The sequence below is a fragment of the Atractosteus spatula genome, chromosome 5, assembly GCF_055471065.1.
Source record: "Atractosteus spatula isolate fAtrSpa1 chromosome 5, fAtrSpa1.hap1, whole genome shotgun sequence".
NCBI classification, from domain to species: Eukaryota; Metazoa; Chordata; class Actinopteri; order Semionotiformes; family Lepisosteidae; genus Atractosteus; species Atractosteus spatula.
Window position 1 is genome coordinate 39,744,905 of NC_142710.1, and position 13,401 is coordinate 39,758,305.

Here is a 13,401-nt window from a genome sequence, read left to right on the forward strand (position 1 = left end):
TCTAAGTTACCATAACGTTAAATTTGAACGCCTCACTCTGGTCAGACAGCCACATTTCGAATTAGCTACTGTTACTGTACACTGGCCGTAAAAAAAGAGAGAGAAAGGTTACACTTTACAAGAAGGATGATATCTTCCCTCTGACTCTTCTGAGAGTTCAAATTAATCACGGTCATCGGTTTTCTCTGGAGGCAACAGAGACCTTTACAGCACAACTTTTGATTGGACCAAGGTATGGCTGGCAATTCTATTTCTTTCTCAATAATTTTTTTTCCAGTTCTTAATAAGCTATAAACCCACTAACAAATCCATCTTCAGTTGCTGAGTGGTGAACCATTCTCATCAATGGCAGAAAATTATTATTTTCTTCTTCAAATTGCTTCTCATCACTAATGTGGGGTAAAAAGTAGAATTACACTGATGTCATGCATTATCCTAAATTTTTATATCTATCATTCTTTCTTATATTTGTTGTACACAAATAAGTGGTTTCTAGAAAAAATGCGCCTGTGTGTGATCAAATGTTAAAAAGCACAGTGCTGAAATATAATACTGGACACAAGTTATTTCTGATAAGTTAAATAACTACTTAACTGATACAAAAATACTGCATACCCACTGATGTTTGCAAAATATAGTATATTTCCTGAAGCAGACTTTTTTAATTCATTAGTCTGAGTCTAGGTTTTGGATTCAATTTGCAGCCATTTGAATATTCCTTAATCTAGTGTCAGTGTTAGGTTCCGAATACAACTAGGTGACTCTGTTCTCCTGTAACGTTACAGTACGCACAATTCAATCAATAAAAAAGAGCTGCCTTCACAACTAACCTGTGGAAGTTAGACTGCTTAAAGGTTATAGAAAAATATAGAAAAAAAGTGCACAGATGTGCTGTTATCTCTAAATAAGGGATGCTTTCGCTACTAACATTGTATAATACAGTGGACAGTGTTTTGCACTTTGTGTCAAATGAATGGGTGTTTCTTGACAAAAATATTGATATTTTTTGCCGTTGAATGTATTTACAGTTGACAGTATTTACTGACCAATTATTGGAAAAAAATTATAGTTACAGGTGAACTATCCAAGGCACTGCAATTGAACTGTCCAAGGCACTGGCTGTCTGAGAAAAGCTTTTTGTAAAATCAAATTTCTTCAGAAAAATTGGTACTGTATATTTAATGTGGAATATTCCAGCACTGTGATCTGCCTTCTCTTCTTAATTGTCTTTAGAATATGTTTAAAACAGATGTCCATTTCTGCTCAGTAGTGACATAATTTCACAAGGTCAGAGATTAGAGCTAAGGTCAAACAGAACAGAGGACAGGAAACGATAACAGAATTTATAGTTTCACTGCTAGTGTATATATGTCCATTTCGTATTTATTAATGGAATTGCAAAATATCAATTTAGAGGGAAGCTGTTTTATTGTGGTTTTAAAGTTTGAATTCTAATTCTAAAATAAAGAGTCAAAAATGTATTTTTTATCATAATTATGCAAATGAAGCATGGCTGTTGTACAAATGTTACATTTGCAACCACACATCTGAAACAACAATATTTACAAATTAAACTAATAAAATATTTCTGCCACTTATTTTAATGCACAGGGTAACACTGTATATATCAGATGTTGCAGATAGGTTTACCAATATTTTTTTTCTGGGGATTTTGTGTAGCTCAACTGATAAAGGTGCGTTAGCAGCCTTTATGTAAGTGGAGCTTTATGATTGAGTTGTTGCAGGTCTGAGCCTGCGACATGTTACGAGGTTTCTTTTAACAACCTTAAGTTGTGGTGCACAATTTGCTGAGGGGTGCCAAGAGTAAGATGTATTTATTGGGCCAGGACCAACTATCCCTGTAGCATCCCAGGCACTTACAGGTTCACAGTGCTGTGGATGAGGCACCACTCCTTAAGTTGGTGCTGAACCTGCAGAGCTGCAGTGCCTGTGATGATAAAAGACAAGTGGCTCAAAGGTTCATGACCATGATTCAAGACTGGACATTCCCCCCCCCCCCACACACACACACACACAATTTGTCATTACTGAGGGGGCTGGATTTCCCCCCAATGCCCTGCCCCACTTTAAATGTATGCCTGCAACAATGATTGTGTGGAGCAATGCAGTGACACACACCAACATTGTTGTCCAAGAAGAAATGAAGTAAATCTCTTCATTAATGTGTGCAGTATGCACAAATTTGTTTAATATGCACAAATGAATAGGCCAGGGAGATTTATTGCTAGGTTTTGCTGCACTCCCATTTCCTTATTCTCTTTTGTGGCAAAAAAAACTCTTTATTGCTCAACTGGAAGTTTATGCATATTTGAAACTCACTTTTGGCTCTTTCCACTGACAGCACAGTCTGTTCTTTATTTTTCCTTGGGCATTAGGGTGGTCAAGTTCCTGGAATCTAATTTATTTTGCTGCTAAAGCTAAATATTTCCTCTGGTTTTGGAGCATAGAAGAGATCACACTATGATTAAGTCAACCTGCTGCATGACTGTATTGATTGGAATGCCAAACCTCCATACAAGTATTTATGCAGTTATTGTGAGCTGTTTTGGTAGAAATATACATAATTTTTCATGCCTGAATATAGTAGTGTATCAATCAATATTTTGAAGTTGAAATATGGGCAAAACAGCATTTCATTCTGATTCAGTATGGGGAATGCGATTTCCTATGAAAATATGGGATGCCCCTTGTCCCAACACTTAGTAAAGATTAATAATAGTAATTGGCAAATATTGATTACAATTATAGTATTCTGAGAATGTTCGAAGTATTTTTATCCGTGAACATCCATTTTCATTTGTTAATTAACAAATGCAATTGAAATATGAAGTCAGTGTATGGAAGCTCGAGAACAATATACAAATGAAAACCAATCAGACACAATGAAAGTAACAGCTAATGGAAAAATCTTTACTGGTCAGCAAAAACTGAAAACTGAACCTGATGAAGTTCCCTGGCTGTTGCAATTAGTAATCAAAATGGCATCAGATTGAAACTGTACTCCATAGTTGCCATGGAGATGTAAAGTAAATTCAATTAGTGCCTGTGTCGGAAAATGGCTTGTTATTTCCCATCACTTAGCACAGAAATTAAAGAGAGCAACATTTAGTATGACCTAACACATCTCTTGCTGTTCTTTTAAGTGCTTTGAATTTTTAGATTGATAAGTCAGGAAATAAACTTTTTAAGTCCAAGTCTGGAGCTAAATTAGTTTGCACCATATTTTTTTATCTGTGCCTGTAGTATGAATGATCTAATATACAGTATATACAGTACTGTATATTAATCCTTATGATACAGACCAACCACCAAGTTCCACTACTGTAGATTAGTTTGTCAATCACAATGTAATGTTCTTTTATTACAAAAATTTAAAAGATGAGAATAAGTATATCATCAAAATCTTGTTTCTGTTTTTGTCACATAATTAAAATAATCCTGTGTATTTCTTTGATACTTCTTAGCACCTGAGGTTAGATCACATTGGCATTTTCAGGAATACAACCATAAAGTTTATCTTAATCTTGTGAGGATGACCTTGACTTTACTATGGAAAGAAGCAAACTAATTGCACCTTTAAGTGCCTGTCACTTAGGGCAGTAACCTAAAAGCTAAGTAAATGAAGATGATCTAATATGACAATGTACAGTAAAATATGAGATTAAAAAAAATGTGATTGCATTTTGACTCAGTTGTTCTTGTACTCTTTTTACCAGCATCATTCAAAATCCCGTCCATGCCAGCACTTACAGTAATGAAAAGAGTGTGGCCAGACATTGTTCGAAGTTGGTTCACTTTAATATATACAAAGTAATGTCCTTATTTCCAGGACATATTGAAATGTTTCTTGTCATAACTGATTTGTGGTTACCCTGTCTTTGTGGAAAATCATCATACATTAAAAAATGTTTGATGTTTGATCTTGTTTTCATCATAGTAGCTCTTACAGACTTAAAAAAAAAACGTTGGTAAAATTGTAAGTTTTTCTTTGTGCCGCTTTTGCTTGGTAGGCTGTTCAAAGTAAAAGTCAGTGGTGATATGTAAATGAGGTAGTTAAGTGCTTTTGCATCTGAATTTGTAGTACAAGCAAGGTTGAGATGAGCTGTTAGTGAAAGTGCTGAACAAATGCAAAGTGTTTCAGAGGGGCTGGCATTTTATGACAACCATAAGTCTTCTACCCTGCCAGCTGTATTAGCAAGCAAACACATCCACAACCCTCTTTTCTTTATGTAAATTACGAGTTAACTCGGCAAAAGTCATGTGAAGCTTTTTTTTAATGAAGGTGAATGATATTGTAAAACCCCATTCCTTTGCTTTATAGTTCTTTTTAGTGATCTATCAGACCATTTAGTCCAGCGTTTCTACAATGTGATTTGTTACCTTTGCTGTGAATTTTTCTAGTGCCTCTAGTATCTACGTTTCTAAAGTGCAGCCATGCATGTTCTTCTGATTTATAATTTGCTCCAACCTATTTCTCTTAGGTGCTGTCTCCTTCTCTTAAAGCCTGACTTTCTAAAAGTATAAGCATTTCATTTAACTTTTCCCCACCCCATCTGGTTAGGAAATATTCCTCAAGTGTCATGTCGTGATAATTTTGTCTATGCTCCGTTTACTTGTCTGTCTGGGTCACTTAAAAAGATCAAATTAACCACTTTCTTGTTTTGTTTTTTTATGAGTTTGGCAGGACCACAGTTATTCAGCATATCACCTATTCTAAACTCACCATTTCTACTCTGTGTTCCAATTTCCTATACCTCTTGATGTTTTGGTCTAGAGTTTGATTAGTAATGATTGGCCGTTCCTTTCATCAGCTAATTTTTAAGTTTTCCAGTTTACATTCTTCTTTACCAACCTGACTGACTGAGGTAGCTTTCACTCTGGGTCATATCCGCCATTTGAGTTGTCTTCTCTTGTGGCCCATAGTTTAAATAGTTTAAATAATTCCCAATTACATTACATATACAACTGTCCTATGCATTTGATCCCTCACGGTTCACATACAGTATAGACTGTTCTACTTGTGCAGGTCTTTTCTAATACAAAGCCAAGTGCCTCATAAATCTTAATTATAAATCTAAACTGTTTTTTTTCTACACCAGGATTTCAATCATTTGTTAAATATTTTAATTTCTGCCTGTGTAACAGCAGTAGGGGTAGTATGTCAGAGAAAACAAGACCCATTGTTCTGCAAGTCCTGCCTCTTGCACGACAAGAGGTCTGCTTTTACCGAGGTCGTTGGCTGCAATATGGAACATGACAATTGGATGATTCCTGGATGTGGACTTCTGGAAGATATGGTACATGAGCACCAGGCAGACAAGAACCAAAAGGGGTTTCCTTGTCACTAATACATCTTACACTTTGTCTGCCTCTCATAATCAAATTTCCCACTTTCACCATCTTTCTGTTTTTGGAAGGAGTGTACACCATGGTGCCTTGGCACTTTATCATTTAGGTATGAGCAATCAGCAATCAACTTTGTGTTCAGTAATTGTAAGGTTGTGGTTTTAAATTCCAGGTGAGACACTGGTGTTTTAGCCTTGAGCAAGGTACTTCACCCAAATTGTCCCAGTAAAATATCCAACAGTATAAATGGGTGCAATTGTATGTCTCTTTGGATAAAATTAGAAATACATTGGAATGTACAGTATTTGAAACTTAAAGGGGAACTGCAATATGATTTTTATATTTTAGGGTTAGACAGAATCAGAACTGATGAGTGCATTTCAAACCACCATAACAATTTAAAGGTACACAGTAAGACCTCCAATTTCCATCACAAAACTGTCCAGGTATGCAGAGTGCCATATTCTGATTCAGAACCAGGTAACAAAACTTCCGGTGGCATGAAGTGGCCTTATTACATTGTAAACGAGTAGGCTTGTGAATACAGTACATCTCTTTTAATCCAATAGAAATATTGCTCTTGACTTCAAGACAGTTTGCCAGCAAATACTACTTGTTAACTGTGCACAACCTGTATTTAATTTGCTTGTGCATCACATTACATTAGTCATTACCATGACTAGTGAGCAGGAAGGGCCTCATCACATTGCAATTCGTGGGAACGAGAATGGAAGTTTGCGACAACCTGGTGACTTAGAGTACTTTCACAAAGTTCACGATTTTGTGCTTAATTCAAAATTTGCACATTTGTTCTATTACATCAATGAATTAATTTTGTAACCGAGATTTAATAACCGGTTTGAGAAACTGAGACTGCAGTTCCCCTTTAATTTCAGTTCTTCTGTAGTGTGCACACACCCGTTACTATATTTCTATATTAAGATATTTCTTTCTGTGCTCCTATTCCTTTCTACTCCAGAAAGGTCTAGGATCTCACTTTCCTCTATGTTGTGCAAACCTGTTGTGTAAAACAGTTCAGCCTCAAAATCATTGATCTCTGGGAATTTGCCAAGATAACACTTTTTGGAGGGGAATCCTTCCTGAATGTCTTTGTTAAAAAAAAACGTTTTTTGCAAACAAACTGCTGAGAGAAGAGTAAAATTGTATACTCCTACCAGTAGCATCTCTGAGAGTGTGATACAGTTTATCCAAAGCTTTCTTATAAAACAACTACAACTAGCAAACAATAAGCAACAGTGTAGTCTTAATTTCTACGGTATTTGTTAACAATCCAAAAATAACTATGCAGTTTATGTGTATATTCAAAGAATAGAGGTCCATTGCTGTACTTACTGTGCTAAACATTTTGTTATGAGGCTTCCTTATGCACTGTGTATGCTGTGTTTTGAGACAGGCACTGGCAGAGTTATTTTGCTTTTTGTTCTATTGAATGTTTTCCTGTCCTGTGCTGTGTACCAACCCTCCTCAGTAGCTAGCTGTAGTTACAAAAGTGAGCCAGCCATAGATTATCATTAGTGACTGTCCTATTTTGTTGTGGTTAAGTATCTAACCAACAAATCTGACTCAAGATCTGATTATACCCTGTAATATCTAATGCTGTCTGCTAACTAATAAAGCCACAGACTACTCCCATTTAAATCCCGTGCATCCTTATTTGATTATTAAATAAAACCATCTCTGCTATACAGAATTGGATTAAACTGTTCAGCCAGAAAATATTTTTGATAAATCAAATTATGATTTCCACACCACTAGGATGGTTAAATCTCCTTGACCTATGACATGCTTTTATTATCTGGTGGAGCAAATGCATACTGTACATACGGCTGTAGAATAGTATTCAACTGCTTAGAATCACAAAGACATGCCCCCCCACCCCACCCCACAAAGCTGCACAGAGGTACACCTGGCCAGAAATATTTCAAGTGCCTTACTTTTTTAATCCAAAATGTTTCTCTGATGTAAATTCGGCTTGCCTAGAGCATCTGTGCATCATCTTGACACAGTAAATGAAATTCCTTTAGACCTGCAGTCTGAAATAATGAATTGTTCCTCCAGTTAATTGTATTGCTTTGATAACAAGGAACTGTGCTGGGCCTGGAGAACACAATAAGTGTATTTCATAAGATGATTTGTGTGACGGTTTGAAAAATGATCTTCTGGGGTGACCCGGTTTTAATAGAACTCAAACAGCATGCTAACACGCTTCAGTACGCTACGCTACGTCTGACAGAAACCTTTGTGCACCGTGTGTGTGAGTCTTATAGCAAGAAGCATGAATTGCATCCAGCCAACCTGATTTAACTTTGAAAGGACAGTTTTAATTTTAAAGAGGTTGGAAAAAGATTAATCGAACACTTTTTGAGGGGTTGGGAATCAATTGCATTGACTTTTCCATGTTCCCTCCTGATCTTGTCCTATTCCAATATGGATTATAGTTTTTTTTGTGAATCGGTACAGTAGATTGCATCCACCCCATGGTTTTTATATACTGTATATGACAAACAGTAGACATCATGGATCATAAAGCAAGAAATTCCTTTAGAAGATGAAAGCTATTAGAAGAAGTACTGGGACATGGGATTACAAACCTTAAAGACACATGTAATGTCTAGAGGTCACCTTTAAAGAACTGAATTCCAGAAGAGAATTCATAAACCATCCATCTTGATAGTCTTTTCCCTCAAACAACCTGAAGCCATTACCGAGTCTTAAGGCTCAGATATTGTGGCTTTGGTTTCTATATTGGGGTCAGACGGTTGTGATTAAAAATGAAAGGGTTAAAGAATTAGATTCCACCCTGACCTTCAAGGCCATTTACACCGCTGAAGACATCACTCCGTTGGGGCTAGGAACCACACAACTATATGGGCATTTTTAGAAGAAAAAGAAGAAAACAGCTTTCCCATTTTCACTTTTTTCACACATATGCCTTGCATTGTAATTACTGCTAAAAGCCTCACACTGCTGAATGAACCGTTCAAGCAGCCTCAATTTTAACACAGCAGGAACAAGTACCAAAGCTTTTAGCATTGTGTCAGTATCTAATGTTACCAGCACCTCTTTCTTTTTCAGCAGTTTCAGGGAACAAATAAGCATTGCTTGATAACAAAACATACAATAGGTTTTCCATACGAATAAGAATTGGTTTCAATGTGTATTAATGTACTTGCGTTAGCTGGACATCCAGCAAATATGCTACTCGTACAGATTTGGTTCAGCATCTCTGACACTGTAGTACCCTTTTCATACGAGATGGATATGTACAGTACACAAGAAATTGAAATCTGATAATATCTTGATACACATTGCAAAACCTTTAGGTATTTAACTGGATATTCTTATGAGTCAATAAAACAAATGAAAAACGTGTTTAGACTATATATCAGTGTATACAACGTACAGATGTGTATATGCTCAACTTCTTTTTGAATGGTAATGTATTTTTAGTTTTTAGTTTATTCTTAACTAAAATAGATTGTTCTTGTTTTTATTCCAGTAATATTATCTTACAGCAGTGTTTTTCAGATATACTGTAGGTTTTCAAGGGCCATGGTCAAACAGTTTTTGTAAGTGTCTTCAATAGAATAATTGTTTCAGTTCACTAATTTATGAGTTATAAGACCTTCTGACCTTGTGGCTTTAAGAACACTTACCATTAAAATGTATTCATCTTATAACAGTGTTGCCTGGAGACTGGAGGCTAGCCCTCTTTCAGTATGACATCCAAAATTGTCAAGTAGCATGAATTCTCTGAATTTCTGCTCTTTAAAATAAGAAGGGAAGGCTAATGATATTGTTAAAGCCACACAGTGAAGTACAAGAAAGTAATCTTTGCAATCATGGAAGATTGTTGCGTACACAAGGGTATAGTGTTATCCTGTTTAATTTGAAAATAAAAGTAAACTATTACCTTGATGTTGAAATGTTATTTCTTGAAAGGGAAGGAAAGGTTACACAATTTTACTGGAAGCAGTTATTTTTAACATGAAATGTTCATTTAAAATACAAGTAATTAATTTTACGACATTAAACTTTTAATGTTGCTGTTCCTTTCCCAAGAATGGCTCTTCAGAATCCTTTTAAAAAATAATATAATTGAACTGGGCACAGTTCATAATGAAGAGCAATCATTTGCCTAAATCTTTATTAAAAAATGCAGTTTAGTTTTTTGAACCCCCAGTTTTGTGTCTGAATAATATATCATATGAATCAAATGAAAATGTTAAGTTTTCCAAAGATAGCACAAAGGAGAACATGGTTTTTTACAACATGATTTTACTGCACTCTGCAACAGCAGTTGGATCTGTTCTATTTCATTGCTGTATACAGCTGCACACAGAAGTATAAGAAAATAGACACTATAGAAATCTGCAAACTAGACAAGTGATAACCACACCGGAAGAGGAAAATGATATGTAATCAATCGAATAATTTGATCAAAATGATTGTGAAATCTGTGGTCTCAAAACTCATTCGTGGATAGGTAATTCATAATGATGGGATGGGGCTACAAGTGGGATATATACTGACCTTTAACCTTTTTAAAATCATCCCACTCATTTTTCATTTCAGACACATGGCACAGGGCCACTGCCATTGTCTTTGTTTTTGAAGTTAATCACTTGTTTCCGCTGTTTTTTTTTCCCTTAAGGTATCGCCATTGCCAGTGCCCTCATAGACACTTCGCAGCAGAAGGCCATGGAATGCAAGGAGAAGAGTTTGGGATTAAAGAATCGGAAACAGCCCCCGCCTGCACACCAAGGGACTTGTGTTTGAGCAAGTGGACAAAATGCACTTGTACAGTGTGTCATTTGTGTTCTTTTTTATGGCTTTGGACACAAAAAAGTCATAACCACAGCCTCTTGTTTTTGAAGAGGCCAATGAGGACATTATGTTAGGTAATGACATGCCTTTGGTTTTTTCATGCTTAAACCCAGTAGTGTTCAGGAACAGCAAGTCAGCCACCACCCTTCCTTTGAAATTGGCTTACAGCAAGACCTCATGTGAAGCGGATTTTAACTACAAACAAAGCAAACCAGCAGATCTTGTATTGTGCTGCAATATCTGGCACAGAGTCACCTCATCTTGTTTACTGAAACAACTACAAAAAGGAATTGCATCCTAAAATTATGTTTAACAATTAAATGAATTAGGCCATAGATGTTTCGGCAAGTATGCTTGTTGTAAAATTAGAGTGTATTTGAATTTTCCATTTGGCTTTGTGGTAATAAGAAGAGGTACTGTATAGATGATTCACATATTTTTGTTGGAGCAGGGGGCTGGGAAGTGTTACTTAACATTAGGAAGGTTGGGGAAAAGGTGAATTATGGCTCATTTGAGGTCTCTCACTAAAGACCCCATAACAATTGCAGATCCAGTGCTTTCTCTGTCCTTGAGTTCAATTTGCTTGAGCTCATCTTCACTTTGTGTAGATTTGTGATCATTGGGGGTGGCAGCCAGCTTGAGAGATGCATAGGGATCCAGTGCATCTCATACCTGGAGGACAGCTCCCATGTTCTTCATCTTCATGAGTCTCAGTGATGATGGCCATTTGAGTCAGTTCACTACACAGCATTCATTCTTCTAGAGCTCAGACCATCTGTTGGATTCACGTTTTTATACAACATTGGCTGTGTTTGTAAAATGTAGCAATAGAAAATAATAGTGTTTTAAGAGAGCCAACAGCTGTGTTGTTAGCTCAGTTCGTTGAATAGCAGCTGATGCTGGTTTAGTCACTATTGGATGCTGCTGTATACTACTGGCACAAAGGCATGTGGGTAACACTTTACATTCTGTCTCTAGCTGCAGAGTATTTACATAGTAATTACTTAGTAAATGTATATCTACTTATTCATAATTACAATGGTATTTCACATGGTTACAAAGTCATACTATTTTACCGATATGAGCAACTTTAGCCCATATTGTGTAGTTTAATATAAAATAATCATGACAATAGTATGCTTGCATATGCCACCAAAATGATACATTATTTTTAATAAAACTATGTATAGTAACATTGTAATTATACTGTATGTAAGTACACAAGTACTTAAGTAATTACATGCTTAATGTAAAGTGTAAGTGTATACTTAATATATTACCTTCTTCATATGAGTGTTGTGTGTAGAGTTAAATGTGAAATATGAAAACCATTTTTTTAATTCACAAAGGTATTATGCTATTTTCAATTGTTTACAGAGGCATTCCAATGCATGCCCTAGTAGTGTCATATCTGATGATGATAAACCCGTCTGTCCTAGTTTATTATTATGGTTTTAAAGAATATAATAAAATAAGGTTCTTATTCTAAAGTACTGTACATATCATAAACCCTGAATATACAGTACCTGAAAGTTTGGATAGAAGGAGAAGTAACCTGCTCTATTTTGCTTGATCATACCTTTGAAATTAGTTTTATTTTGGTACCAGGTAATATGCTAGAAAAAGATCAGAAAGATTCAAAGTATCACACTTAAATAATTATTAATTTGGTAATCAGTTTTGCTAAAGTGCAGCAAATTGATTGTTATGAATGTTTCTATGTGGTATTTCATACAGCGCACAATCGGACTCATTTTAGTTATTCCAAATGAATGGATTGAGTCATCGCCAATTTGGCTGAAGAAGTTTCTTCATACCATACATGGAAAATGGTCATGGATGTGGGTATTGGGCTAGACTACAGGAGTAATACTGGAATATTTGTAAAAATTACCTCATGTAATTGAGAGAGAGAAGAGAAAACGATGGCTGCCATAGCTCTGTAATTGTTTAACTTTTTTCTTGGTTGCTGCATAAGTTACTTGTGATTTTTTTGGAATAGCTCAGTCTTTATCTTACCTCATATTTTAAATAGAATAATTCCTTAACAAAAGACAGAAATAAAAACACTGCACCAGAAGGTATTAAATTATTACATTGGATAATATAAAAATGGTGCTGTCTGTCTCATAGTAGCTAGAAAATAATATTTACTACATTTAGAAAAAAGTCACTTAAACTGTTGCATAGGTGTCTGAAATGTTAATCGCATTTAAGTACTTTCACTTCTTTTTCGATGAAAATCATGCCCTTTAATACATTCTGCATTTTAAGGCATGAGTAATATAAATTCAAATGTCACAATTTGGTGAAAAAAAATAATTGCCATGGTAGAAAACGTAAAGGGTGCACTGTGGATTAAACAGTCTTTTGTTGTGGTATTGTCCCTCAGACATTCATTCACACATATTATTACAATCAGGAAATGAAGTAAGAAAACTTGAACCCACAGTACGATTGTAGTTGGGAGTTTTTCTCAAATATGGGTGCTGACTTGGAAGAATCCAGGTCTCACTGCCTTCTGTTACTTTGCAAGTGGGCCATTCCATACCAGCTCATTGCCACGACAGTGCCAGGGCATTGCCAAACTGTGTCAAAGTTTTCTTGGAGAGTTTTTGGGCTAAAGTTAAAGAATGTTAGTCATATTATATAATGAAAGATTTCCCTAGGTGAAATGTTCTGGCCGAATCTGAGATAGATTTGAGTAGCAAAACTACTTTTTTGTGGTTGAGATGGCATGGAAAGACCCAAGGCAATCTACAGTGCTGTCTATGCACAAGTACGAGCAAACCCCCCTTTTCATGTATGACCTCCATTAATATTAATCTTATATCAGAATATTAGAGATTTATACTTTGTGCTTATCATCCTAAATAGAAAGATGCAAAATGGTTCTAATTCAGATTTGATTGGAAGTTTGTCTTGTAAGCTCCGTTTAGTTTTGAGGAACACTTATATTTGGAGTAGATATATTAAAATGTAATAAACACTTTTTGATATATTGATTAGTGTGATACCAGAGGTATTTTTTTTTACCACAAACATTTATGTTTGAGCAGATTAGCAGATTTTTACAGTACCTCTGAAAGTTAAAAGGCAAAAAATATTAGGGAAGTATGTTCTTTGTTGCACTTAAACTGTGAGAATAACAACATTATCATAGTTCTTACAGAATGGGCTCAGATT

At 35.6% G+C, this 13,401-nt stretch overlaps 1 protein-coding gene across 1 annotated transcript in view; it reads left to right on the top strand.

The window, feature by feature from the left end:
- The window catches only part of LOC148835071 (attractin-like protein 1), a 416,291-nt gene extending 404,918 nt beyond the window's left edge, over positions 1-11,373 (top strand). The window contains exon 29 of the mRNA XM_088917388.1: positions 10,043-11,373. Coding sequence (XP_088773514.1) covers positions 10,043-10,167 — 125 coding nt within the window. The 3' untranslated portion in view covers positions 10,168-11,373. The remainder of the gene's footprint in view (positions 1-10,042) is intronic.
- The last annotated feature ends 2,028 nt before the right edge of the window (positions 11,374-13,401 follow it).